Source organism: Enoplosus armatus, chromosome 8 (genome assembly GCF_043641665.1).
Source record: "Enoplosus armatus isolate fEnoArm2 chromosome 8, fEnoArm2.hap1, whole genome shotgun sequence".
Lineage (NCBI taxonomy): Eukaryota > Metazoa > Chordata > Actinopteri > Centrarchiformes > Enoplosidae > Enoplosus > Enoplosus armatus.
In genome coordinates, this window is record NC_092187.1 from 22,943,213 (window position 1) to 22,969,846 (window position 26,634).

At 40.9% G+C, this 26,634-nt stretch overlaps 1 protein-coding gene across 2 annotated transcripts; it reads left to right on the top strand.

The window, feature by feature from the left end:
• Positions 1 to 10,629: 10,629 nt before the first annotated feature.
• Positions 10,630 to 26,453, top strand: ada (adenosine deaminase). 2 transcript variants are annotated; one of them, XM_070910100.1, is made up of 11 exons: positions 10,630 to 10,776; positions 14,782 to 14,843; positions 15,488 to 15,610; positions 17,174 to 17,317; positions 17,437 to 17,552; positions 19,402 to 19,526; positions 22,949 to 23,020; positions 23,603 to 23,704; positions 23,981 to 24,048; positions 24,144 to 24,273; positions 25,301 to 26,453. In XM_070910100.1, exons 1-11 carry the CDS (start codon positions 10,630 to 10,632, stop codon positions 25,403 to 25,405), a joined length of 1,194 nt encoding a protein of 397 aa, XP_070766201.1. In that variant the 3' UTR covers positions 25,406 to 26,453. The 2 variants fall into 2 exon arrangements, with proteins under 2 accessions (XP_070766201.1, XP_070766202.1); XM_070910101.1 differs by lacking the exon at positions 22,949 to 23,020 and having other exon boundaries at positions 10,713 to 10,776.
• The last annotated feature ends 181 nt before the right edge of the window (positions 26,454 to 26,634 follow it).

Genomic DNA, 26,634 nt, shown 5'->3' on the forward strand with positions numbered 1-26,634 from the left:
AAAACGACATTACAGAAATATTTACCTTACACTCACGTACATACAGTATGTTTCAAGGATGAAGTCATAGCTACAACATGCCTGAATCTAAACACCACAGCAAAAAGACTGCAGTCACTGAAACAGAAAGTAAGCCATTCATGGTTAAGGGATTCAGTCATAAGTAACACTAGATTCCTGGATTTCAACATCAGACATTTCTCACAGAGCTGGGTGGGCAGTACAGACATCCAGTGATGAGTTATAAATAGAAGGAGACAGACAGAAAGATAGGGAAGAGGAAAGTATGTGTGTCCCGGGGCAGGTGGGCTCCAGGTGGCCGGCCAGTGTGGATGTACTGCACGGCCTCAAATTCAGCTTTCTTTGAAAATGATGCTTTCCTGGCCACCGCTCCATGTGTTTTCCATGCTCTCCAAGAATGACAGAGGCTGGAAGGATTGCAATGTAATAGGCAACAACTCCACTATAACATATGCCAGTTTGGAAGAAGATCTCAAACTATTGTATCACTGAAATCTTATTAGACCATTATTTTGTAAGAAAAAACCTTTAGATTGTGAATGCAACAGATCTTGAATGATCCTGAATATACTTGGTACTGACACATTGTACGAATAGACCGCTAGTCTAGCTTAATTATGCTTGATCTATCTAACTACTGTGTGAAAAGGATTCAGCCAAGTCATAACATCAACAACTGCAGCCAGTATCAGTCATAGTGAAATCCTACAGTATCTGCCAATTCAAACCAATAAGGCAGAGAAGGCTCAACACATTTTTTCCAGAGCGGACAGATGTTGGAGAGCTCCCAGACAGTAAAGTATCGCTCTCACTGACAGTGGACACTTTTGAAGAAACCCCCAAAATCCTGTACAATGACCCTCATTCAGTTTGGGCTAATATTGTTTTGGTATGTGATGGTATGTAGGAAAAGCCCATTGGATTCCTTGTTGATTCACGAATGCAAAATCTGCAGGTCAAAGTAATGAAAATATTATTCGTCCTGTAAATGTTAGAAAAGAATGCAGTGATCTAAGTGCTGAAAGAAAGGAAAATCACTCTACCAAATCTGTCACTGTGGAGCAGAAATGTCTAACACATGTTCAGAAAAGTTGTCCAACAACCCAAAAATACCTCAGCGGACATTCAGACCGAATGATACGCAGAGTGGCAGTGTTTAAATCACATTTACAGATGTGAAACCGTGCAGTTCTGCTTTGTCGATATTTATTTTTGTACAGGTTGTTTCACAGAAGTCTGAAAGTAACAGCTGCTGATTGAATATCTAGAGTCGGTCACATTAGAGATCAACAATTTGTCTGTCTCAAGGTCCACCTCTTTGGTCCAGACTGAAATATCTGAACAACTACTGGATGGACTGCCATGAAATCTTAAACAGACATTCATGGTTCCCAGGGGATGAATCCTACTGGCTTCCCACAGAAACGGTTGGTGTGTACGTTGCTAGCTAGCTTAGAGCTACTGCAAATAAATACAAACAGTCCAGCGGTCAAATTTGTGTGAATAATGCAAGGTGAAACTGTGCTTTGCTTACCATCTTGTTTCTCATTTGATGGAATGGCTGAACAACTAAAATCATAGAAATCAGTGCTGGCATTGGAACCACATATTTGAGAACTACTTAAAAAAATATTACTTTTATCTACAAAACAAAGCAGATTGAATACTCCATACTTTTACTTTTGTACTTTTAACAAACAAAAGGCATCCTGCTAAAAGCCTACCCTACACATTTTTAGATTTGTGCTTTTTCTGATAATAATTGTCGTACCAACATTTGCGACCTCAGCAAACCCAGACAATATTCAAATTTGCCAATTCGTGGGTGTGGGTGGTGCCAACTAGCTGTGACTGATTTGAGTGTGACTCAGAATAAACAGGCTGTGGGCTGAAACAGACACAAATAATACTCAAATCTTTTCCCAGGACAATATTTGACACATGCATAACATGCGGGGCAGCTCCGAGTTCACTTGGTAATTGGTGTCTGAGGTTTTGGCACCATGTGTTCCTGAAGGTTTTCCAGTCATTGGCTTGTTGGCTCTGCCAGATCTGCAGGTATCCTTTCAGTGAAGAGGGCAGATTAGCCGTGACTGTTGGAACAATCAGAAATAGCAAACAGCGTGTAAGTGGTCCAGCTTTGCAGCCTTGAGTCAGAAGCATGTGTGAGTTGTAGTCTGTTCATGATGTTGATGTACTGAGTTATACTGACTCATTATTCCAGTAAGGATTTTGGAGAGGAGGGGCATCACTGGATCACCACCACACCCTGCAGAGGTCACAGACAGAGCTGTCCTAATCCATTCAAAACACAATAAAAGCTTACTGAGTCTGCTTCTCTTCCGTCTTTCTTAATGTCTCTCCTTCAACACACCTCAGCTCAAATAGTTTCCTCTTACAAGGACATCGATGTGAAGTTTGTTTAAAAGTCATAATAGCACCTTTCATTAATATTGGCTTTGAAATCAAATGGCAGAGCTAAATGACTTGTCATTTTTGTGCTGTTTGAATCTTGGCAGCAGCCTGACAAGTGGAAGAAGTGCACCTTTAAACAACTCGGTCATAAAAGTTTTAATAGTGAGGAAAAGGACAAGAGGAAGGGGAGAACAATTGGAAAGTGTGCTCAACATTTACATAACATAATGAACAGCAGCAAAAGTACTTTCACCACTAAGATGGCTTTTCCTCTGAACGCGCTCTTGTGAAACTGCAGAGGAAATACTGCAGGTGCACAGCTGTTATATGACGTGACATACAAATTAAATTGTAATGAGAGGTCTAAATATAGCCAAAAAAAGCAAACTGAGACATGATTAAATTCCGCCTAGACACTCAGCCAGAGACTAAACACGGTAATTACCTAAATTCAACACACCAAAAGTCTAAAAATGTCCTAGAACAGAATCGAAAAACACAAAATGGAAACTTCCAAGAGAAAGGGGGTTTTGTCAGGAACTGATTGTATAAGTTCTTTGTGCATATTACTGCCATTTATATGATTAATGTGTCAAGATGTGGTCCAGATGTAAGCACCTACAGTAGGAGACACACACACTTCCACATGGATAACTCCGGCCGCAGCCAAAATGTTTTCCCTCATATGACACCTAGAATTCCAGGCATTCCAGCTCGATGTGTGAAAATCCCACAGTGCTGCCACAGGAACACCCAGAGCCGACAATAAGGACATCATCCTGACCAAAGGTCACCTTCTGACGTACACGGGGTTGAGGTCACTGCCATGTCTACAGCGACAAAAGGAAAGCACAGACCGTCCAGACGCTCATTCACACCCACTCATCATGACAGCTGCACTGGGGGACCTCAAATTATGGTGCTGAAAAAAAAGGGGGTTAGGACAGGTACAATATGTGCAGTAATAATGGGAGGAGGGATCTCTTTGAATCTCTTCCTCTTCTGAGATTTCTCTAAAGATGACAATGTTGTTCTGTTGGTCTGTTAGTCGGTCCACCACTTTGGTCCTGACTGAAATATCTCAACAACTACTGAATGGATTGTTATGAAACTGTCTACAGACATTCATGATCCCCAGAGAACGAAGCCTACAGACTTTGGTGATCCTCAAACTTTTCCTCTATTGCCACCATGAGGTTAATTTCTTTTGTTTTTTAGTGAGAATATTTCAGCAACTCCTTGATGGATTGCAATTAACATAATTACAGATAATCATTGTGCCCAGAGGATGAATCCATACTCACTTTGGTGAGCCCCCAACATTTCATCCAGCGCCACAAACGGGTCAAAGTTTTTACTTATGCAGTGAAATATATCAACATCTATTACATGGATTGGCTTAAACTTTTGCGCCGACATTCATGGTTCCCAGATGATAAATCCTAATGGCTTTGGTGATCCTCTGACCTGTCCTCTAGCACCACAGTTTGTTTGACATGTGGTTTTAAGTGAAATGTGTGGACGTCTATTGAATGGATTTCCATAAACTCTCATGTCCTCACATTCATGTCCCCCTCAGGATGAATTAAAAAAATGTTGGTTGTCCCTTAACTTTTTATCTAACACCATCATCAAGTCTACTCTGATCTAGTCCTGCATGGCCAGACCTCCACACTGCGGAGAAAGGTCTGGCTCAACCCATTACCATTCTGGGATTGGGGAAGAAAATGCTCTGGCTCGGTTGTATTTCTTTAAACCAGTCACAATCGTCTTGGGCGATGCTAGACCCAGGATGCAGTGATGGCGCCCTTGCAAAACGGTGACTCACAGATAGTGGAAGGGGAGGAGAATGACGATCTGATATGAAATGATATCAGTCGGCCAATGGCAGACTTATTCCAACAGCCTACATCCTGTGAGTCAGACTAACTATACACTAATATGGCGACCATGGTAAACATGATATCTGCTTAACATCACCACGTTAGCATTGCCATTGTGAGCAAGTTAGCACGCTGACGCTAGCATTTAACTCAAAGCACCACTGTGCCTCACAGAGCCGCCAGTGTGGCTGTAGATTCTTAGTCTTGTTTTTCCTCCATTGATGTTCTATGCAAAAAAAAAACCTTGACTCATCATCCTCACGATTATGTAAACTCTTTTTTTGTCCAAGTCCGGGTTCAGGAGGTGTTTGTGGAGAGCTGATTGCAGCAACGCAGAGTGGAAATAGCCTCCCGCTTTCGTTGACACACCTAAACCAACAACACATTCATTTCTAGCTTCTGTTACTAAAAATAAATGAGAACAAATAAATAAGAAACAAGGATTCAATTCATCCAAGGCAACCACTTCCTAGCATGGTACACGGTGTCAATATTTTTAGCTGCGAATGTGCTAACTTCAGTTAGAGGGAAGATATATCCTGCAGACAGCTGGAGACATCTGAAACACAGGCGGGTTATTACAGACACATTTACACTGCACTGGAAAACATAATTTTGAGCTGTGGACTCGTGACGGGATTCGTCTGAGAGTACAAGCATATGACACACTACCGAAGGAATGTTAGAGGAACGTTTAAGTTTAGAAAGAAGACGTTTGCATGATTGATTAGTTTAATCTGCTGTCTGGGAACCAGTGGGAGCATCACAAACCTAATTCTTAACAAGGAAAGAGACAACACCAACAACATCAGTGTCTGAGATAAACAGAGAGTCCTGGACACGGCACAGTGCTCTTTAACTGAATTATAGGTGAAATGGTTCAGTGATGGCATGACGTTGCAGTTGCCAAACTGTGGGAGTAGTCCGGGTGTGCTGTTACTTTCCCAGTGGTAATTTGGAAACAGTCCGCAAGCACGCACTGTAACTTTTCACAATGTTTATAGATTTTCTTTAGATCAATTTCCTGGAATGATTTTTACTGACTTCCTGTGTTATATATGTGTGTGTGTGTGTGTGTGTGTGTGTGAAAGTGTAATGAGGTGCTCTACTGGTGATGTTTTTAAAGTTTTAAATCCCGGTTCCTGAAGCTTACAGATGTGGCTTGCTGCCATCAATATGTTATAATCCAAAATGCAGACAGATGAGGATGACCTGACCCAAACATCTCTTCATCTTCATCACTCTAACGCCTCCTCTCCTCAGTCCAAATTATATACGGTTATATATAGACTACTTGTAAATCACCTGTAAGGCAGACGGGTGGGCTACAGTTGGTTTCATTATGCAAGTGGATCTGTCTGGTCCACATTTTGGATGTAGGGAATAAATTCCTTTGTCTGGTTGCATTTTGCTCAACATTTCAGAAACAAGGCCAGGTATCCGTTTGGAGATTTTTGAGAGATTTCGTAAGACAGTGAGGAGGGTTTATACTTACAAGAATACTTTCCACTCGCTCGTGAACCAGAGGCTGAACAGAGGCTTTTTTTATGTGGTCAAAGTGACCTCTAGTGGCTCAGCTGTGACTCACATAGTGAGACACAGTGTTTTTATTTTCTTTTTTTCTTATTATTGCTAAAATTACAGAATATACTGTATGTTTTTACCCAACTAATGCTGCAAGTGTTACACAAAGTCTGTGCAACCCGTCTTATTTTACACAATAATCAACACACCATCTGGATTTCTTGGGATAGATCTTATCCGTCACGTCACAACCTGAAAGCACTGATAACATTTATAATGGGAGCGTCCCATTTAGGTGAGCCAGTTCTAGGGACTGACGTACTGGTATACTGACAAGGCCCAATCCTCTATATCTGTTATTTTATTTATTTATTTCTTAGTTTAGTTTTAGAAACCTGGGTAGTTTATTCTACTATTGTGACTTACACAGTATTTTACAGGCTGATTCCAGTATTTCTAATATATTTAAAGCTGCTCTAACCAACATTTTTATATTAAAACAGGATGAAATGGCTGCATGTAATGTGAGAGGGGTTGGTCGATGAACTGACAGAGAAGTACTGCAGTTCCCTTCAGCTCTACAGACCATCATTGTTATAAGGTCTATTGGACTGGACAGAATATGGAGATAAAATACGGACATTTCAGTTTCATATTAAATAGTGGGTGTAAATAGTGTAATATTAACTGAACAATGCAAATGTATTATGTACTGCAATTAGAAAGGTGTTTACATTTGTAGCCTTGTATGAAAACAGCTTTGATTTGTGAACGTGGGAAGATCTGAGGGAAGTATTGTGAAATGTCCATCAGACACTCAGCCTCCTCCTCCAGCTCACGCTGCTCTGATGTGACAGAGGTTGAAAAGCTCCGTGCAGTGTTTGAAAACCACTGAAGAAATCGATGCTGTGCTGTAGATGAAAGGACAGGCGGACACATACTGCTTTGATATGATGGAGGATGAAAAGACAATGTGTTTTTAGTGGTCAGGGACTGAAACTGGGCCTCATACATGACAGCATAGATAGATAGATAGATAGATAGATAGATAGATAGATAGATAGATAGATAGCATAACACTATATGGCTGAAAGTGTTCATATACTTTCGTGTACTTTTGGTTTGAGGCTGGTTTTCATAGTTTGGGCTAAACCACCAGACCACCAAGCTTCAATTGTCAAAACAGACAGTAGTTATTTAGTTAGGTTATGTTTCAGTGCCACCTGCTGGCCAGCTCAGAGTCCTTCTTATCTTTTTTTTTGGGGGGGGGGGGCTACGGGCCTGGTGAAAGTTTTGTCCTTGACCAGAGTCTCTGCTGTACGGACAGAGTAGAAAGTAGCAAAAATTTATAACTAAAAGTATGTACAAAATATAAAAATAAGAAATAGAAAATAAAAATATAGACATTTACAATATTTAAGCATCCACCTCTCTGCCACCACCGTCAGAGAGTCCAGCTCCACCCCAACAACGTCACTGGCCTTGCGGATCAGTTTGTTGAGTCTGTTGGAGTCCGCCACCCTCAGCCAGCTGCCCCAGCATGCAACAGCACAGAGGATAGCACTGGCCACCACAGACTCAGACAGCTTTGACAGGTTCAACAAGCCAAAGAGCTCTTGGAGACCGGGGGTCCACTAACATCACCACTGACCGACCAAGCTGTCAAGTCTTCTCCGTTTTCTTGCCACTCGGTCATTTTGAGTGAAGTGCTTCTAGGACTGATCACTAGGGATTTGACTGTGCTGCCACAACTCTCTGCTTAGTAAAGTTGACTCTGGGTAAGCCTGTTGTTACAGATCTTTTTAACACCAATTAAAGGAAATCTTTAGCAATAGTTCGACATTTTGGGAAATGCGCTACGTTTGCTTTCTTAGCTTAGCATAAAGACTGGAAACAGTGGGAAACAGCTGGATATAACATGTTACTTTGTGAGCTTTACAGGAGCTGGATCTTGTTACCTTTGGACAGAGTCAGGCTAGCTGTTTCCCCGTGTTTCCAGTCTTTATGCTAAGCTAAGCTAACCAGCTGCTGGCTGTAGCTTCAACTTTGGCTTACAAACACAAGAGAGTCTGCAAGAAAGCAAATAGGTGTCTTTCCCAAAACGTCAGACTACTGTATTTCTTTAATGCTACAGTATTTAGTTATATGTATGACAATAGTGAGCTTCCATCTTTGAGGCAACAGTTTGGGAAAGGCCCTTTCCTGTTTCAACATGACAATGGCCCTGAGCACAAGGCAAAGTCCTTAAAGAATAGGTTTTGTAAGACCTCTGGCCTACACAACCCTAACAGCACCTTTGGGATGAGCCAGGCCTTATCGCCCAACATCAGTGTGGCTGAAAGGGGAGCAGCATGTTAATGTCCATGGTGTTAGGATGAGATGTTCGATCACAAATTGGTGAAGTAGCGTATACTCACATTGCCAGGTCAATGCAGTTATTGCAGACGAGATGAGAAGATGGATAACACTCTCATGTCTGTACACTGAAAATGAAGCTACAGCCAAGAGACGTTAGCTTACCTCAAAAATCAGCACCAACAATTAAATGGCTCCATTTGTTGTTGTACTTCTGGTCTTCTCGGACAAAGACCGGAGACAGTTAGAAATGTCTTGCTTCTTGCCAACGAAACAGAAAGCAAACAGGGGGAGTCTTGACCTTGTGAGGTGTTTTTTCCTCTGAAAACTTTCTTGCATAGAGATCCTTTCCTGAGGCTCCAGAAAAGTGTGACAGATGTGTTGCAGCTGTACTGTAAATGTGTAAAAACAATATGAAAACTGACATTTATGTGCATTTTTTTTAAATTAAAACAAACTTAAGCTATATGCTATATTATTTTCCTTTTGTACGTTTTACATATTTGCTCAGCAGCTTCACAATATTTGAATAAAACACTACAACACCATTCGTGAATGCTGGCAAGATTTGAGGTATTGTGACAGAGACACTGCGTCTTCTACTACTACACATTTATAGTTTTACAGCCTGTGGGGCAAGTTTTTAAATATGATACCAAAGTCTTTTGCAAGCACAAGTGAAACCAAGGCTTTCCGATAAGAGTCACTCCTTACACAATCACCCTTATCTTTATTAATTTGAACAACTAATAGCTGTACTGGAAACTCAAAACCTCAGCAGATGAAACTGAAACTGATATAACCAACTATCTGTCACAAAACATGATTGCTTTTTGTGACTGATCCTTTGAGAAAAACAAAGGACCGTTGACGAGAGATATATAGGGATGTTTTAGTTCACTGGGACACTAGAAGGAGCTCGAAACATCCCTGAAGATGTGCTACGGACCCCCACGAATGCATTTCTGAAAGGGATCTCTGCAGCTGTTTCTCTGTGTTTCAAAAAATATGCCAAAGGTTTCCTCTGTCAGCAAACAACAGACATCTGGGCGATGGAAGTGGAAGTTGAAGAGTTGAAGTCGCACAGACTTGGTGCTGATATTCAGGAGAGGACCCTGCTGGTTTAAATCTCAAACCTGCAGCCAAAGCAGAAGAAACAACATACAAGCGTGACATTTTAACTGTTAACAGCTGCTTAGACTTCGCTGATCTCAGACTTGTGGAGTTGTTAGTCATGTTTAGTTGATGTTGGCTTTATTAGTCCCACAGGCCTCACTGTTGTGTATGTACAAATGATAACAATAAAACCAAATATTTAGAAAAGCATTGAAGTGGTAAACCTCCCTTTTGCCTCAAGCTGGTCTCGCACTTCTGCTGGTGGTGACAACAGATAACATGGACCTTGAAACATTGTTATTACAGCAAATAAGGAAATGTCACAGGGTGTGCATGAACAAATAAACATTCCTGTTGTTTGTGAAAACAAAGAAGTGTACAGTATGTTACTTATAGGGCTGCAACTAACGATTGTTTTCATTAATGATTCATCTTCCTATTATTTCATCTTTTAATCAGTCAATATTTTTGTTCATAAAATGTCAGCAAATTGTCTTGTTTTGATTTCCCAGAGTCAAACGTCCAAACCCCAAAGACACTCAGTTTACTACGAACGACAAACAAAAGCATCGTTTGAAAAGCAAATGTTTCGGCATTTTTGTTTAAAAAATAACATCAAGACTATTTGATAATCAAAATAGATGTCAGTTCATTTTCTGTCAATCGACTAATTGATTAATCCACTAATTGTTGTTTGGTGTTGAGAGGTCGAACTCCCACTTAAACAAATACAATATATAACCACGTTTTACAGCTGTGGTCCAAATAGAAGTAATACATCATTTTCTATATCTATCATGTTTACAAGCATAGACGTCATGAGATAACAAGGTCATATAACAGTGTTTTTTTGTGTTTTTTTAGTTGTTAAAGAGGACCAGGTCTCCAGGACCCCCAAAAGATCCCTAGAACCAGTAGGGTAGTGGTTCAGTGGAGATAGCAGGGTTTCAAAGGGGAGAACAGAAGGTATTCAGGGCGTTCTGGGTACAAATGAATGACCTTGTAGTAAATTATCTATAAAATCTCTATTTCAGCTCGTTCCCCGGCCTGCATGCAGACTACTTAACATAAATACAATATGCTTCATTGTGTAACGGTTTGACAGAACTCATTAGCCCGGCGGTAAAGCTCTCATCACATGGCCGCAAAGCTGCTGGGCCGTTAATCCTTCTACCTGCTGGAGTCTATATGTGTTAATGCACAGTGAACCGCGCAGCCTGCGAGTCCCGACGGCCTCCCAGTTTGCTGTTCAGTGACAGCACTTGACGGTGCTTTTTGCCGTTGGCTGAACAAAGGCGTGTCCATGTCAGGAGCCATGCATATAATAGTCAGACGAGCTGCGATAAGCGTCGGCTCGCCAGTCCTCAGCTCTCTGTGCACCAGCAGGCTCACCGGCGGCAGCAGCAGACTCTGTACGATGGCCGAACTCTCCCCTGAACAAGTGGTATTCGACAAGCCCAAGGTACGTTGTCAGCCGGGACCCTGTAGAGTGAGCATTAATCATTTAAATGGAAATGTGGTGAATTATTGACGGACGCACATTTTCCTGGTTTTACGCACGTATGAGCGCGTAAAGGCTGTCTGAGTATTGTGACGACAAGAAGGGACAAGAAGGAGAAGAAGAATGGGTAAAAATATAAAGAAATGAATCAAATGATTGTTATATTTTGATTATTATTTACCGTTATCTTTGCGTGTGTGTGTGTGTGTGTGTGTGTTCGTAGTAAAACACGGAAGAGCCTCTCCACAGCTTGCAGTTTGACATGTGACTACCCGGCTTTAAATAAGACATAACAACCTGCACCGCTGCGATGAATGAAAACAGCCTTTCAAAGATTTTCACTGAGTCAGTCCACACACGCTCGTTTGACTTTTTAATGTGATTTACGCCTCATAGAGGAAGACTTGAGGCAGATTTCTTGGAACTTGGGGTCCTGGTGTTTAACAGCTTGTTCTAAGTCAGTTCTGCATGCATGCTTGTGGGATTGAAGGGATTCACTTTTAATTCTTGTGAGCTTCTCATCACTGAAACACAGAAAACACTTGGAGACACCTGGCTTGCGTAACAAAGCCTTGAAGTGAAATGTACCTTTCTGACAAGTCTGACATGCACATCTGGCACACATGCATGGAAAGTATACTCATAGTGCCCTTTGGAGTCTTGGTGCTGACTGAGCATGCACCAGGAGCTGACGGCTGATAAGAAAAGACAGCGAGGTGTAAAGACTCATACAGCACAAACACACAGAGACGTGGGCTCTGTTGCCACACAGTGTGACAGTGTGTGTGTGTGTGTGTGTGTGTGTGTTGGTGAGAGATCATGAATTGTAAAAGGAGAGACCTCGGGGAACGCCGGCTGCCTGCAGAGATTAAATATTAATTTGCTGTTGTAGAATCGATACCACTCCTTGTGGTTGTTGTCTGTTGCAGCAGTTCGCCATCCACCTTTCATATGCTGACATTAGTCACGGTATAGTAGCCACAGGGTTAAACAGTGTGTGCTCATGTAATAGTAATAGTAGGGCTCCAACTAATTTATTATTTATTAGTATTTTCATTATTGATTAATCTCCTGATTCATTTCTGAATGAATCTATTGATTGTTTGGTCTTTAAAATGCCGGAAAATAGTGAAAAATGCCCAGAATCCAAACAATATTTAGTTCTCGACTAATCAATTCATCACTTTGTTTATTAAACATCAAACGTTTTGTTGTCCAGTTCAAAACCTAAACATATTCAGTTTACAATGATATAGAACAGAGAAAAGCAGAAAATCATCACAACTGAGAAACTTAAACTAGGGAACGTTTGGTATTTTTAAGCTTGAAAAATGACATTAACAATTAATCGATTATCCAAATAGCTGCACGTCGGCTAATCTTTAGTTAGATTGACAAAACTGTTGCTGTCATTGAGTTTCTCTTCTGCATCGGATTATTAATGACAAAGTTTGACACAATTAAAAAGTTAAATCTGACAGAAGCTAAAACGTTGATGAGTCACAACTGGAATTTGGAGATCGATCATCAATCAGCAGATCGTTAGATATGATACAACATACAGTACACATATCGAATCAGTCACTGCTGACTTATATAACTCACCACAATGTACTACAGGAAGTGCTGTGCATACTGAAAGACTTGCCGCAGGATTTCCTTGCAGATGAGTTAACCAGCTGCGAGCAGCTCTGATGCTGCAGTGTCACTGACACGCAGGCTTTTAACCAAAGAAAGAAGACGTAAACAACAGAGACACTCAAACAGTTTCAGTAAACTTTACTTCATGTTGTAAACATCTGATCTCCAGACCTTTTTTCATTTGTCCCACAGATGGACGCAGCTGCTTTTACTTTCTGTAAAAGTAACAATAAAAGTTACAGTGCAACCGTCTCCTTCGCTGTACATCACACCTCTCTCTCTCTCCACTTCCTGTCTGCCTCTACCTGTCACTATCAAGGCAAAAAAAAACAAAACAAACAGTGGAAATTTACCCTCTAATTCTAGTGTCTTTAAATGTTCTGTGTCGTCCAACGAAAACACAAAGATATTAAATATTCAATGATATAAAACACGATAAAAGCAGCTTCTTCACATTTGTGGTTTCAGCTTTAATCATAATGCTTCAGAAACATTTGGTGTTTTGAACGCTGGTGGCTGAAGTAGTTCTTTTCTACAAACGATATCCACATTTTGAACGCATACTGTTGCATTTTTGAAACCCATAATAACTCCAAAAGGTTCATTAATTGTTTTTCCATTGAAAATCTGGCACATTTCCTTTGAGTTATAATGACGTGTGAATGATTTCTCTTCAGCTTTTGACTGTTAATATAATCTCTCAGTTGAAGCTGTTTTGAACGTTACTCTCTGCTCAGGCGGGATCTAGGATTAAAACATGTCTTCTTTCTCATGTCCAGTGAGAGAGGGGGGGGGGGCGCATTCAGAAAAAATCATTTTATAAACTCATTAAATATCAGTTAAGTTTAAAGCAACTTCATGACCAAACTTCATTTATTTAAGCAGAGTATATGTCTGCACCCTGATCGCTCCTTCGTGTTTTGACCTTTACCATATTTCCAAATTCATCCTTTAACAGATGTTGATGACATCGGACCCTTGAGTCTAATTTGAAATGAGATGGGCTCGAGTTTTCAGCCGGATGAAGCTGAGCTGAGCAGACTCATCGACTGCTTTCTTAAACTTTATAGATCCAAGAGTTTTTATCTGACGGACGTTTGATTGTGCTTTTACATTCAGTCGTTGAACAAATCTGTTTAAAGCCCCTGAAAGCTTTGAATCTTAACTATTTCTATATAAAAGTTTTAAAATATCATCTTTAGGTACTATTTATTAAGAGGTAAATTCAGCTCATCTGCTTCGTCAGGACTGTGTGGGTGTGGTGTGTCCTCAGATTTTGATTCAGTATTTTTGCTAAAACCCGATTGGTGCGTGGACGTATGTGACATCACCTTTTTCCGACTGAGCCCCGCCCACTTCAAAGCAGTGCGACGAGCAGAAATCTCTCATGTGAAATAACCAAAACTGTTCTGTAAAGACGTAACTAATTATTTTCATTATTGATTAATCTGCTGATTAAGAGACTTGATTTAAAGAAATTAAAAGTGCGGATTATTTGTCCAAAGTCCCAACATTTTCAGGTGACTATCATATATTAAGCAAATTCTCACTTTTAATTTGTGGATTTTTTGCATTTTTACCTGAAAAACGAAATCAATTGAAAGCTGCAGAAAAGCAACAAATCATCACATCGAGGTTGAAAAGGGACTCAAAGGATTAATCAATTAGCAAAATAGTTGCCACTTAATTTTCCCAGCACTCATAGTTAGAAGCTGAGTGAGAAAGTAAGATTTCAGGGCCTTTAAGGAAACAGTACAAGGCATAAACGAATGCCCAATATTAATATTAAGGGGGCTGCTTCCAGCTGCTTCTTTTGGTGCACTTTGGGAGATTTAATTTAGGGCTGATTAGCATAACCGTGCTCATTATCTTCTTCATCATCACTCCCAGAAATAAGGATTAAATGTCTGTGGCTGTGGAAAATTGTGATTCAAATTTCACCCTGACGGATGAGCGCCGTGTAGGCCTCAGTTGTTGAAGGAGAAGCGTAGATTTATTGGTGTCATCTGCCGGAATGAATCACGGCTCTCGGCGCTGGAAGGAGAGCCAGAACTCGTCTTTGACCCTCCTCTGGCACCCGTGGCCTTTTCACTGCTGGTTGCTCAGTCATGCGTACTGCATTCATGATGGGCTGCAGCCAAAACACTGAACTTCAGCACCACTGCTCTCTCTCTCTTTCTGGCTGCCCTCTTTTATAACACTACTGGACATCTGGCATTTTTTTCTAAACCACAGTCAGACTCAGATATACAGCAATAGATATACATCCATCTGTTTGAAAATAACTTGTTTTGATTGATTAATTATTCATCATCTCCTCCACAGGTTGAGCTGCACGTGCACCTCGATGGAGCCATCAGGGTGCAGACTATTCTTGACGTTGCCAAGTGAGTTTATTTGCTCTCCGTTTTATTAGAATTCTTCAATATTGACTTTAGATTTGAAGTGTTTGCACTGAGATTCAGTTGCACATGTTTAGAGAGATAAGAAGATAAGAAAACTTCATTGTGTGGTTTGAAACACCACCTCGCCCGTTTTATTGATCAGCTGAACTTCTGATCATTAATAACTGATAAAGTAAAATAAATCGCTCGGGCAGGTGTGTTGAGGTGTGATGAGAGCGGTGCGAGAAACATGAAAGTAAACCAAAACAATGAGCTGAAAGAACCTAAAGTCGGGTGATTCATCACTTTCACATTATACATAGTCATCCGACCCATTGGTAATATAGAAATATAGATTAAAGCAGCTTTAAATCTTCAAAAAGCCAGTATCGGTGGGGCTCTACAGTAAAAATCTGTATGTGCATTTTCAGAATATAATATCACAATAGGTTAAATAAATCCTAGCATAGTTTCAGGGGCTCCTTTTATTTATTTTTTCATTAATAATTCAGCTGTCAAGTCAAAAGCTCAGGCTTCAATACATCAAACAGCCCTCTGTTCAACAAGTAAGCAGTGCAAAAAAAGGTAAAGTAGCTTTATGCTGCTGTCCTTGAACGGTTTCTTGTTTTTCCATCTCCTCTTTCCAGGAGGCGCGGCATCTATCTGCCAACAAATACCGTGGAGGAGATGACACAGATCATTATCGTCCAGGAGCCTGAAACCCTCACCAAGTTCCTGGGCAAGTTCGCAGAGTACATGCACGTGATTGCGTAAGTGCTGACATGTCGCCTTCAGCGATTCAGTTTCATAATTACCAAAGGTGTTTTCTTGCTGAGCAGGTGACAGGAATTGCAAAGAGTGAGATTAGAGTGACTAAGAGTCAGGGTCCGCCTCATTAGTGTCACAGGAATGTTACAATGAGGGTCAAAGTGCAGTCACGCAGTTTGTTATCACACGTAATGCAGGTTATACAATTACGACGCATCCAAAGACTGTGGGAAGAGTGTGCGGTATAGTTTGTGATTGATGGTGCTGGGTTGAAAGACACAGCAGGATTATAAGTAATGTAATTCTATAGCATGATGGGGGGAGGAGGAGGGCTGGGGGAGGGTTGATTTTAAATGCCAGACATGCAGAACAGGAACACATCATTATCGAGAGATCAAGTGTCACCTTGGCAACCAAACTAAGAGGAGGGTGAATTTGTTAGGGGAGCCTTTCCGGTGTCACTCTGTCTTATATTTAGTCCTCCAGTGACAGGGCTGAACCGTTAAGAAAAGACCAAATACAGTCTTTCAGATACTCAATGGCCGTGAAAGCTTTCAACAATGACGGTCTGTAGTGGCTGGACTGCAGCGCCCAATTGTGCTGAATGGACCCTTCTGTATCAAGGCTCTTGAAAGCCTTGTGTGCAGTATGGCTTCAACACCATGGGGAACTTGCTAGCTGAGTTTAGCTCGTGCAGAATTGTTGTACGAGCTTAGTGGCGGTGTATGTTTGAAGGGTGGGGGAGGGTGGGGTGATGAGAGGATGCTGGAGAACAACAGGCATTCAGATCTGTACGATGAGCATTCACCGTTAGTGTAAATGCTGGAAGCGGTGTTGTTGTTGTTGTTGTCCGCCACGTGATGTGGGACGGAAAGTGTGCTGCTGAGTCTAAAGGAAAGAGGGAAGTGGAGCTGCGGTTCTCCTGATGTATGAACACTTCACCTCTGTATTGTCATGCAGCACAATCACACAGGCAAAAACGTTTTAGGTGTAAAATGTGATAGTCACAAGGTTAGGGGCTGTTTTTGGGGGTGTGGAGATTTTATAGAAAAGTGAGACCCTTTCAAATGTTATTAATCTTTTCATTGGATCCTCCCCTTGACTTAGCCAAAGGGCTGCAACTAATGGTAATATTCATCAATCAAAGCTGATGATTCATTTCTTGATTTTCTGTCAGAAAGGCTTGCGAAATGTGATAAGCGACATTTTTAAATTGTTTGTTTTGTTCATCCAACAGTCTGAAATCCAAAGATATTCAGATTTACTATCACATACGACAAAGAAAAGCTGCGAAACTTCACATTTGCAAAGAAAAAGCAAAGGAATTTTTTGTATTCTTTGCTTGAAAAATTACTTAAATGACTATTTAATCATCAAAATAGCATGAACTGTGTGAACTGTATCTTATCAGTAAAACAGTAAATACTTGTATTGCTCATTTTGAAAGCCATCATAGTTTAGATGATGGATTAGCGGTGGCTAATGGTTTTATTTGCACCACTGAGATAAGGGCTTATCTGAGCGGCCCTGTCATCCATTTTGTATTTTTTCTTGTTCTTTTTCAGTGGAGACAAAGAGGCCATCAAGAGGATAGCCTATGAGTTCGTTGAGGACAAAGCCAAGGAGGGAGTGATTTATGTTGAGGTCAGATACAGCCCACATTTTCTGGCTAACACCAAAGTGGATCCTATACCATGGGACCAGAAAGAGTAAGTCTTTATTTGAATAGCTGCAGGCTTTGGTGAAACCTGTGTTGGTCTTTCAGGGAGGAATATATTAAGTTTGGCTCATGGCGTGTTTTCTTTTTCACTGTGTTTTCTTCACTCAGAGGTGACCTGAGCCCAGACGAGGTGGTGCGCCTGGTTAACAAGGGCCTCAGCGAGGGGGAGAAGGCCTTCAAAATCAAAGCCAGGTCCATTCTATGCTGCATGCGCCACATGCCAAGTAATGAACTGTTCATGCTCCTGTCTGCCCAAACAACCTTGTGAGATAAGGTTCCTTACTGTACTGTCTTCTGTCCAGTCTCAAAGCTCCGCCTCAATTGTTAGACAATGAGCAGGAGCACCACGGAAACACACAACGCACTCAGAAAAGTCTACACATTTATAAATCCCTACTATTCTTATTGTAACTTATGCTACATATTGTCGTCATCCAGTGGAAGCCATGTATCTTCATCAAGTGTTTTTTCATGGCTTGAGAAGACTCTTGTACTTTTTAAGCCAAATAAACCATTTAACAAGCTGAAAGTCGACAGCCATGCAGCCTTTGGTGCTTTGAGCTAAACGCTAGCGTCAGCAGGCCAACATGCTCATAATGGTAATGCTAACATGCTGATGTTATCAGGTGTAATGTTTATTCCACATTCACTATCTTAGTTTAGCATGTTAGAATGCTAACATTTGCTAATTAGCACTAAACACAAAGTACATCTGGTGGGAATGTGATTAGTTTTACAGGTATTTGGTCATAAACCAAAGTAATGGACAAATTATACCTTTGACCTGCTGGTGGCGCTAGAGGAAAAGTCAGGGCGTCACCAAAGTCAGCAGGACTCACCTTCTTGGGACCATGAATGTCTTTACAAAGTTTCATGGCAATCCATCCAATAGTTTTTGAGATATTTCCCTCTGGAACAAAGATCGACAGATCGGTATGACCGTCCCAGAGACACGCTGCTAGCATGGCTAAAAGAATCCATGTGACGATCTGAAAAATGTCTTCTTCGCTCATGAAAAGTTGTTGTTTTGGAAACACATGGTTTTCACAGGACAGTACCAATATGTGGTATATTGGTACCATTAGTGGTAGTTGGAGGAAGAGTAGTAATACCAATAACAGCAGATGTTTACAGTCTATAATCTATAAAAGTAACTGTGGTAAGATGAGCAGTTGCTGTTATCAGCAGCAACAGTGACTGTTTGACGAATCCGCTCTGCTCCATTCATGCAGCTGTTTCCTGTGTAACTCAACAGCCAAGTGCAATTCATATCTGCCATTCTGTATTTTACACGCTCTGTCTGTAATATCCCTGATTACAGACGTCTTTATGTAAGAGACTACCTGAACGCACTGTGTGGAGGATATCCGATTTTGTATGCAGCCTGATGTTTCAGTGCATTATCTAATATAAACTTGTATACAAATGAATCTAGATTCTGTGATTCTGATTGTGAATACTCTTATTATTTGTCTGGGGAATTGCAGCATATGTACATAGCTTTTGTAAAAGTAGGTTATGTTTTCAAACAGTAATAAAAGCCAAGATGTGACGCAGCTAATTAAAGGAATAGTTTTGGGAAATATGCTTATCCGCTTTTATGCCGAGAGTTAGACAAGAACACTGATACCACTCTCATGTCTGTGCGATAAATGTGAAGCCACCGCCAGGAGACGGTTAGCTTAGCTTAGCATAAAGACTGAAAACAGGGGGAAACAGCTAGCCTGTCAACTGCTTACGTTAAGATAACCTCATATTTACCGTACAGACTTAAGAGTGGTATCAATCTTCTCATGTAACTCTTGGAAAGAAAGCAAACAAGCACATTTCCCAGAATGTCAAACTCTTCTGTTAAGAACCTGCTTAATGTCAGCCAGACAAATACAGTGACTACTGCAGGTTGGTTAACGTTTTCTTGTGCTCGTCATGTGGATTGATGCAGATGGATGTAGCGCAATGCTTTGACTGTATCATCGCATTTCATCCACACATCATCTGCATGTGTGTGTGTGTGTGTTTGAGTTGGCTGGACCAAACTGTGTAGTAATATATGTGCTGTTTTAAATTCTCCAGGCTGGTCCATGGATGTCGTGGAGCTGTGTAAGAAATATCAACACGAGGGAGTCGTTGGCATTGATCTGGCAGGTGATGAGTCACTCAACTGTGAAGCTAATCCAGAACACATGAACGCCTATGAGGTCAGTGTGTCGAAACGTCTACGGAATACCAACAGACAGACAAGATTAATGGTTAGGTGTGTCTCTGTTTTTTGTACTTTAATTACATGCTCAGCTCCTGCTTCAACAGGCTTTTTGAAGAAGCCTGTGATTTCAGAAGACAGAAGTAGACTACTTGCCTTTGTGTTCAAGTACAGTGAGCATAACTCATATTGATAATGTATTGAGGTTGTAAAATGATTTTGCAGCCCCAGTTGTGGAATGCAGTCTTGTTCCCACAGACTGCAGGCTGATAGAAACATGGCTGTAGTTTATCACACCAGCAACTTTCAGGAATCCTGAATTCGAACCCAAGAATTTGAAGCTCTGTGTTATGCAGAGAGGACGGATGGCTTGTAGCTGCTTTGGCAGTGGTCCAGACTGAAATATCTGAACAACTATTGGATGGATTGCCATGAAATTTTGTACAGACATTCATGGTTCTCAGACGACGTAGCTTAATGACTTTGGCTCTCCCCTGAATTTTTATCTAGCACTACCAGCAGGTCAAAGTTATCAGTTGTCTACTGAAATATCTCAACATCTACTAGATGGTTTGGGACAACATGTTGTGTGTTCATGGTTGAATACACTTACTGTATTAATGTGATACGCTCAATTGTATGTTGGCGACTGTGGTGGAAAAGATACCCCTCTCTTTTCCTCTAGCGCCACCATGAGCCTCATATATATTCAAGTGATATGTGATATTTGGGTCCCCTTGAGGATGAATTATACCAGCTTTGGTGATCTCTTAACTTTTCATCTCAAAACTATCGACATTCCCATCAGCCTCATCTGTAGTTGTTGTTTTTAGTGCCAATTAGCAAATGTTAGCATGCTAACACACCAAACCAGTGACACGCAACTCAACAAAAATCTGAAAATAAATTGGTTCACCATTTTTTTGTTCATTTATACCAATTAGTCCCTCAGCTGTTACTTGGGAAGTTGCATATTAACCTATCAGCAATCTGTGCAGTGTGCAGAAGCCGTGACACTTGACACCTGACCTGCTCAGGGCACGTGGGAGAGGCTTTCTGCCAGAAAGCCTTTCTGACAGACAGACAGGACTTCCACCCAGGAGATTGCTGTTCGTGTCCCGTGTGAAACCACAAGTCAACGTTGACTTATCATTTTAACCTAAACCATGATCTTTTCCTAAAGCTAACCTAACTGCAACCATTTCACAACGTTAACCACATGTTAGAAAGACTTTCTGGCAGAAAGGCCCTGCACTAAACTATCAGCATTGAGATCAGCATAGCTTCACAGAGCCTTGTCTTGTCAAGTCATGTTGAAATATGTTTTATATAACATGTTCCTCTCCTGTGTGCCTACATGATTTACTTATTGTCACAATGCCTTCGAGGTTCGGGCCAGAGTCGGCTTGTTAATCTGCTGCTCTGGCTCAGTGAAACAGGTTTGAGCTCAGGTGTTACGGCTGATGGACAGTTTTACTTTTCTACACTGATTTTCTTTTTAACTGTCAGAGGATTGTCTCAAACAGATGAGGACTTAAACGTCTTTATCTGTAACCAACACAGTATGGCAGTAACATCTAATATTCACAAACTAATTTCCTTTTTAAGCTCTGAGGCTTCTCAGAAAAATCCAATTTGGTTTTCAGCCAGCATTTATTGATTAATTCAGAGAATACCACCGAAAGTAATCAGTTTTGCCTGTCAGACCGTAATGAATGTGGCAGATTAATCAGTTAATACACTACGGCGCTGGACGTGGACCAAGTCTGACCTAATATTAATTACTTGCATGGGGATAGTTCATAATATTTCAGCCCTTATATTTTATACATTTTTCAGTCTAATGTGAAAATGAGTAGTGGTGGAAGTTAATTGTCCTTATAGACATGTAACTCGGTTCGCTTTGGTATTCTGTTACTTCACATTTAGATATTTTTGTATTTTAGTCAGACGCAGTTTATTTATCACAGTCTATTGCGATCTGGTCGCTAGAACCACAACAAACAGTCTTGAGCTTTGTCACTGTGGCAACACTAACCACCAACTAACAGCAGAATACCTCACAGAGCAGTCGTGTGAGGGTTAGTGCCCTCCGCAACAGCATGTGTTAATGTAGCAATACTGTAGAGGTGCAAAGGTGGACAGTAAACACCACATGAAAATACTTTGTCTATGAGTCTGTTGCCCCTCAGTCATACTTGAGATGGCAAACATACCAGGGTTTACATGCAGACAGAGTGTGTGTGTGTGTACGAAGGTACACACTGAAGATTGTTTTCCTACTTTCTCTGCACCAACCTGTGTGACAATGAAAAATACAGCCAGTCAAAAGTCATTTGAGGCAAACAGTTTGTCAATAATTCACAAACCGGCCATAAAAATCAAAGTAATCCCGAGCTGTGAAGGTTTGCATATAGTATTTGCAGACGTTTAGTTGACGAGCTCCTTATCCTCTTTATATTATAATGATTTGTCCATAATTATACTACACCAACTCAGATTAGCTAAATCAGTACGCTGTTTTAAATAGTTTCTGAAAGCGTATTTTTATCAAAACGTTTTTTTTTTTTATAATATTATTTTGTTCTGTTAGTTTTCTCTGCATGTGTGTATTCATGTGTGTTTGCAGGTCAGTATGTGTATGTAAAGCAGAGTAGGGGTTTCTGGCACAGCTTCACCTGCTGTCAAGGTGCACAGAGAAGGGAAAAAGTCTGAAGAGGTCAAAGCTCCAGCAACACCTGTAGCATATAGAACAACTTTACTGTTAGACTGACGCCATCAGGGTCATCATTAGTATACGTCTGTATGAAACATAATGTGTGTTTGTGTATATGACCTTTACTTTTCTCATGTGTATTTTTTCTGTTTAATTTTTACTTGTGCACTGTGAAATATCTGGTTTTGATAATCATTATATAAATACACGTTATTAGAGTTATTATAAGACTACAGTGTGTTATACATATTGCTCAGTTCTCCAGAAAAGTATTTTCACTCTTCAAAGTGCTGAGAGGTTCTGAAATCCTGTCAAGCTGAATCGATATTGATGGAAGAAATGAAAGCGTGCTTCAATTATTAACAAGAAGCAGAACTCACAGAGCACAGAGTCCACCCCAATATTGATGGTTATCTTCATAACTACGTGACCTCTAGATACCCAAGTGCAGATTAGGCAAGTCACACTTGGTGTGTCCAAGGTTAAGAATGCTAAAATGAAAACAGATGATGAAGCCAGGAGGATGTCTGGCCTGTATTTACTTTCACATGCAGTAAAAATATCCATTTCATTCTTTATTTAAATGTATATCAAACCTGTCTAAATTATAGAAGTCACCTCAGTAGATGCTGCAGTATCGCAGATGTGAAAGCCAGATGTTTGGCTGAGCTTGTTTGGTTGCTGATGATTGATTTTGTTGACAGGAAGCGGTGCGTTGTGGCGTCCACAGAACAGTACACGCAGGAGAGGTGGGCCCGCCGACTGTGGTGAAGGAGGTGAGCTGTTCAGCAATAACATGAGACATTTCTAAAGAGGGTGGTGGAGTCATCTGAGAACTTAATGGTCCTCATTGTGCAGCTCAGTGGAACGTCAGTGGAACAGCAACTAAACTAAACACTGAAGTCAGGCACTAACAATAGGGATGAACAAACCGGCTATTGGAGGCAGAGATCCAGAAGAAACAGGAAGAGACGAGTTTTACGTTTGTTGTTGAAGGCTGAAGCCTGTGACGGAGCAGCTTGGGAGGGTCTTTAAATTCCAAAAGCACGAAGAAGTACAAAAACACATATACTGTGATTATTTTTCACAGTTTGTGTCTCTCTCAGCTGCTGAGTGTCAACCCCTTTAGTGTAAAACGAGAGTATGTCTCGCTGGACGGTGGCTGCCATAATAAGTGGCCTCTCTCTAAGGAAGCCATCCCTCAAAGTGACAGTTCAGCTATGCCACAACAGTTGCGAGTGTGCCTCTAGAAATAGCCTGCAGATTCTGCTGACGTGTACCACATGGAGGATTTTTTTTTTTTTGGGGTGGTTTATAACCTTTAGTGTCCATCTCGTGACCCCTGTCTGATATTTTAGGCTGTAGAAGTGCTGAAAGCTGAACGGGTTGGACACGGTTACAGAACCCTGGAGGACCAAAGCCTGTACAGACAACTGCTGGCTCAGAACATGCACTTTGAGGTAAGGAACTGTCCCGAATTAATCAAAAAGCTGCATCACCAACAAGGTTATTTCTTCATCATTACACACTGATCATTTTGATCTTTACAGATAGAAAGTGGGATCGTTTTGACAGGTGATTATAGTGACATAGTTGACTGACATATTATTACAGTACCTACCAGTAGGAACACAGTGATGCGCTGACCCCTAGTGGAGCTTTAAGTATCACAGCCGGAAGAGGAAAGACTGCAGTGATAAGGTTTCTCAGTGCTGCCTGTGCTGTTGTGATTGCAGTTGTGTCCCGTTTCCAGTAAGCTGACAGGTGCCTGCAACCCGGACTTCACCAAGCATCCTGCCATCAGGTGAGCTGCGTTTATTTTACATGACTGGTCTGGTAATTAACCTCCCTTAAAGTAGATTTTAATTCATTTTTGTTTCACCATTTTCTTTTCTGCAGGTTCAGAAAGGACAAGGCCAACTACTCCCTGAATACAGATGATCCTCTGATCTTCAACTCCACCCTGCACCTTGACTACAGCACCGCGTACAAATACATGGGATTCACTGAGGAGGAATTCAAACGAGTGGTGAGATCAAATGCATGAATAATAACAGCAGTGATTCTCAGGATGAAGGCATTTTAATGTGGTTTGAAATTATAGCATTGGGTGTAGATGCCCTCTGCATGTCAATGCCTTTCTCAGTTGCTAATTAAAGCTGGAAAAAAAAAGCTTACATAAAAGAGGTGCCACTGAAACGCCTCAGATCCCTTTTATAATTACAATTCTTAATATGTGTGAAGAGTTGTCCTCCACACAAAGGCTCCACTGGGTTTGCAGTAGATCATTAAAGGAGCAGTTTGACTATTTGGAAAGAATTAGATGAGAAGGTCGATACCACTCATATCTGTAGCTATGAAGCTACAGCTAGCAGCCGGTTAGCGAAACGAGGAGGAAACAACTAGCCTGACTCTGTCCAAAGGTAACAACATCAGCCCATCAGCACCTCTAAAGCTCACTAATTACCAGGTTGTATCTTTGTTTAACCAAAGTGTAAAAACAACACGTGGTTTTACAGCGGGCAATGTGCTGGACTATTTCCTGACTGGGAGCAGTGACTTGCCTTGCGAGCAGCAGTGGCTTTTCTCCTGTTTCCAGTCTTTATGCTAAGCTAAGCTAACGGTCTGCTGTAGCCACTGACTGTGTAGTTCCCTCACTTGTTTCTAAGATAAGCGATTGTATCACCGTCCTGCTGCCTTCAGTTCAATAAGGTTCAGTGTGTTGCAGCCACTTATTTTTAAAAGTTCTCACATCAGAATTGTTGCTGTGGATTTCGCTGTCTTTTAATAAAAGACAATGGTGATGCAGTGAAGTCAGTTCAGTTTAAAGAGACCTCTAGTGGACACATCTTTGTATTAAAGATAAAGGTTGGACTGGCTAAGCTAACAGGCTGTAACGCCATATTTACCATACAAACAACATCTTCTCATCTAACTCTCGGCAAGAAAGCGAACAAGCACATCTCCCCAATTGCTTAACTAGTCCGTAAAAATGAACTGATACGCTGTTTGGAAACACACTAAATGTGTATCTCACTGACTTCTTCTTCATACAGAACATCAATTCTGCAAAGTCGAGCTTCCTGCCTGAGGAGGAGAAGAAAGCGCTCGTCCACAGACTGTATGAAGCCTATGGGATGATAAACAGGACTGCCTTTTAAACCTGACGAGGAAGTCTGAGGGGGAACCTGACCCAGGGACAAATCGCTGTGACCCCTTAATCTCCCCACCCGACACAATGGAATGTCTTTTATTTTCCTCTTTTATAACCAGACATAAAGCCTATAGAATAATATATCAAATGTGCTGATTATCATTTGGCTGCTGCCTTCACTCCTGAACATCATTGTGGGTTTTTTTTCCAGTATTCCATCTAAGTACTTAGATACGATAAATACTTTAATTTACAGTTCCAGAGGATGTCATGTGATCTGCAAGGTGCAAAAACACGGGCATGCAAGTGTTTTGCGTTTATGAAGCAGATTTTGTTATATGAAAACTCCGGAAACATTCATCTTGTGTTTACACCCTGTTTTCATGAAGATAACCAGGGAAGCGTTTGATGCATAATTACTCAACACTCAAGGAGTAACATTTTGTCAGTTAGGGAAGCATAAGGGAGGTTATTAGTTGTTCATCTGTCATAGCTTATAGATTACAGCGTACTGAACATCTTTGGGTGAAAGCATGTGGTGGAGGATAATTGAAAGCCGTGCAGGCTGAGAACTTATGGGGAAAATACGGTTTACTGAGAATATCCATGGTTGGGTTTAAGGGGGAAGTAAGGGAATCCAGTGTCAATATTTGTGTATATTTTTATCCTCCACTCGAAAAACTGCAGGACACATCAGGTAAAACAGCTCAATACCACAAGTCTGGCCTTACATCTGACCACTAGGTGGCACACAACCATCACCGAGCTGGGCAAACCACAATTGACTTATAGTGTGGTTTTGCATTTGGTAATTACTCAATTCTCTTGATATATATTTATTTAATTTTTCCACTTATAAACAGACACATTTATGACACTTGTGAAAAGCATCTTTGACTATAATAAAAGGCAATTCTGAAATGTCTGTTTCTTTATGCTGATTATCTACAGTAGCCTTTACGTGTATCTTCACTGTGATATTAAGTCATCTTTAGGAACTTAGCTCAAGCCTGACATTAAGAGATTGCTAAAAAAAAAATAAAAAAATCACACCTTTCCAGATAAACTGCTCCGTCGTCCTCTGTTTCTTTATTGGATAAAGAGATAAATGGGAACACTAGGGCCATACTACGTGGAAATGTAAACACTGGCTTCCTGTGGCCATCCTAATGTACACAAAAGCTGCATTCAGTAATATTTATGGCTCTGGAACAACTCAGCGCTGAGCTCGTTAAT

What these genes read in the sequence shown, in the direction of transcription:
- ada (XM_070910100.1), top strand. Translation starts at nt 10,630, where the DNA reads ATGCATATAATAGTCAGACGAGCTGCGATAAGCGTCGGCTCGCCAGTC. An exon ending in CGCCGACTGTGGTGAAGGAG is followed by an intron (nt 23,021 to 23,602) that starts GTGAGCTGTTCA and finishes CTGATATTTTAG; the next exon opens with GCTGTAGAAGTGCTGAAAGC. An exon ending in AGGAGGAATTCAAACGAGTG is followed by an intron (nt 24,274 to 25,300) that starts GTGAGATCAAAT and finishes TTCTTCATACAG; the next exon opens with AACATCAATTCTGCAAAGTC.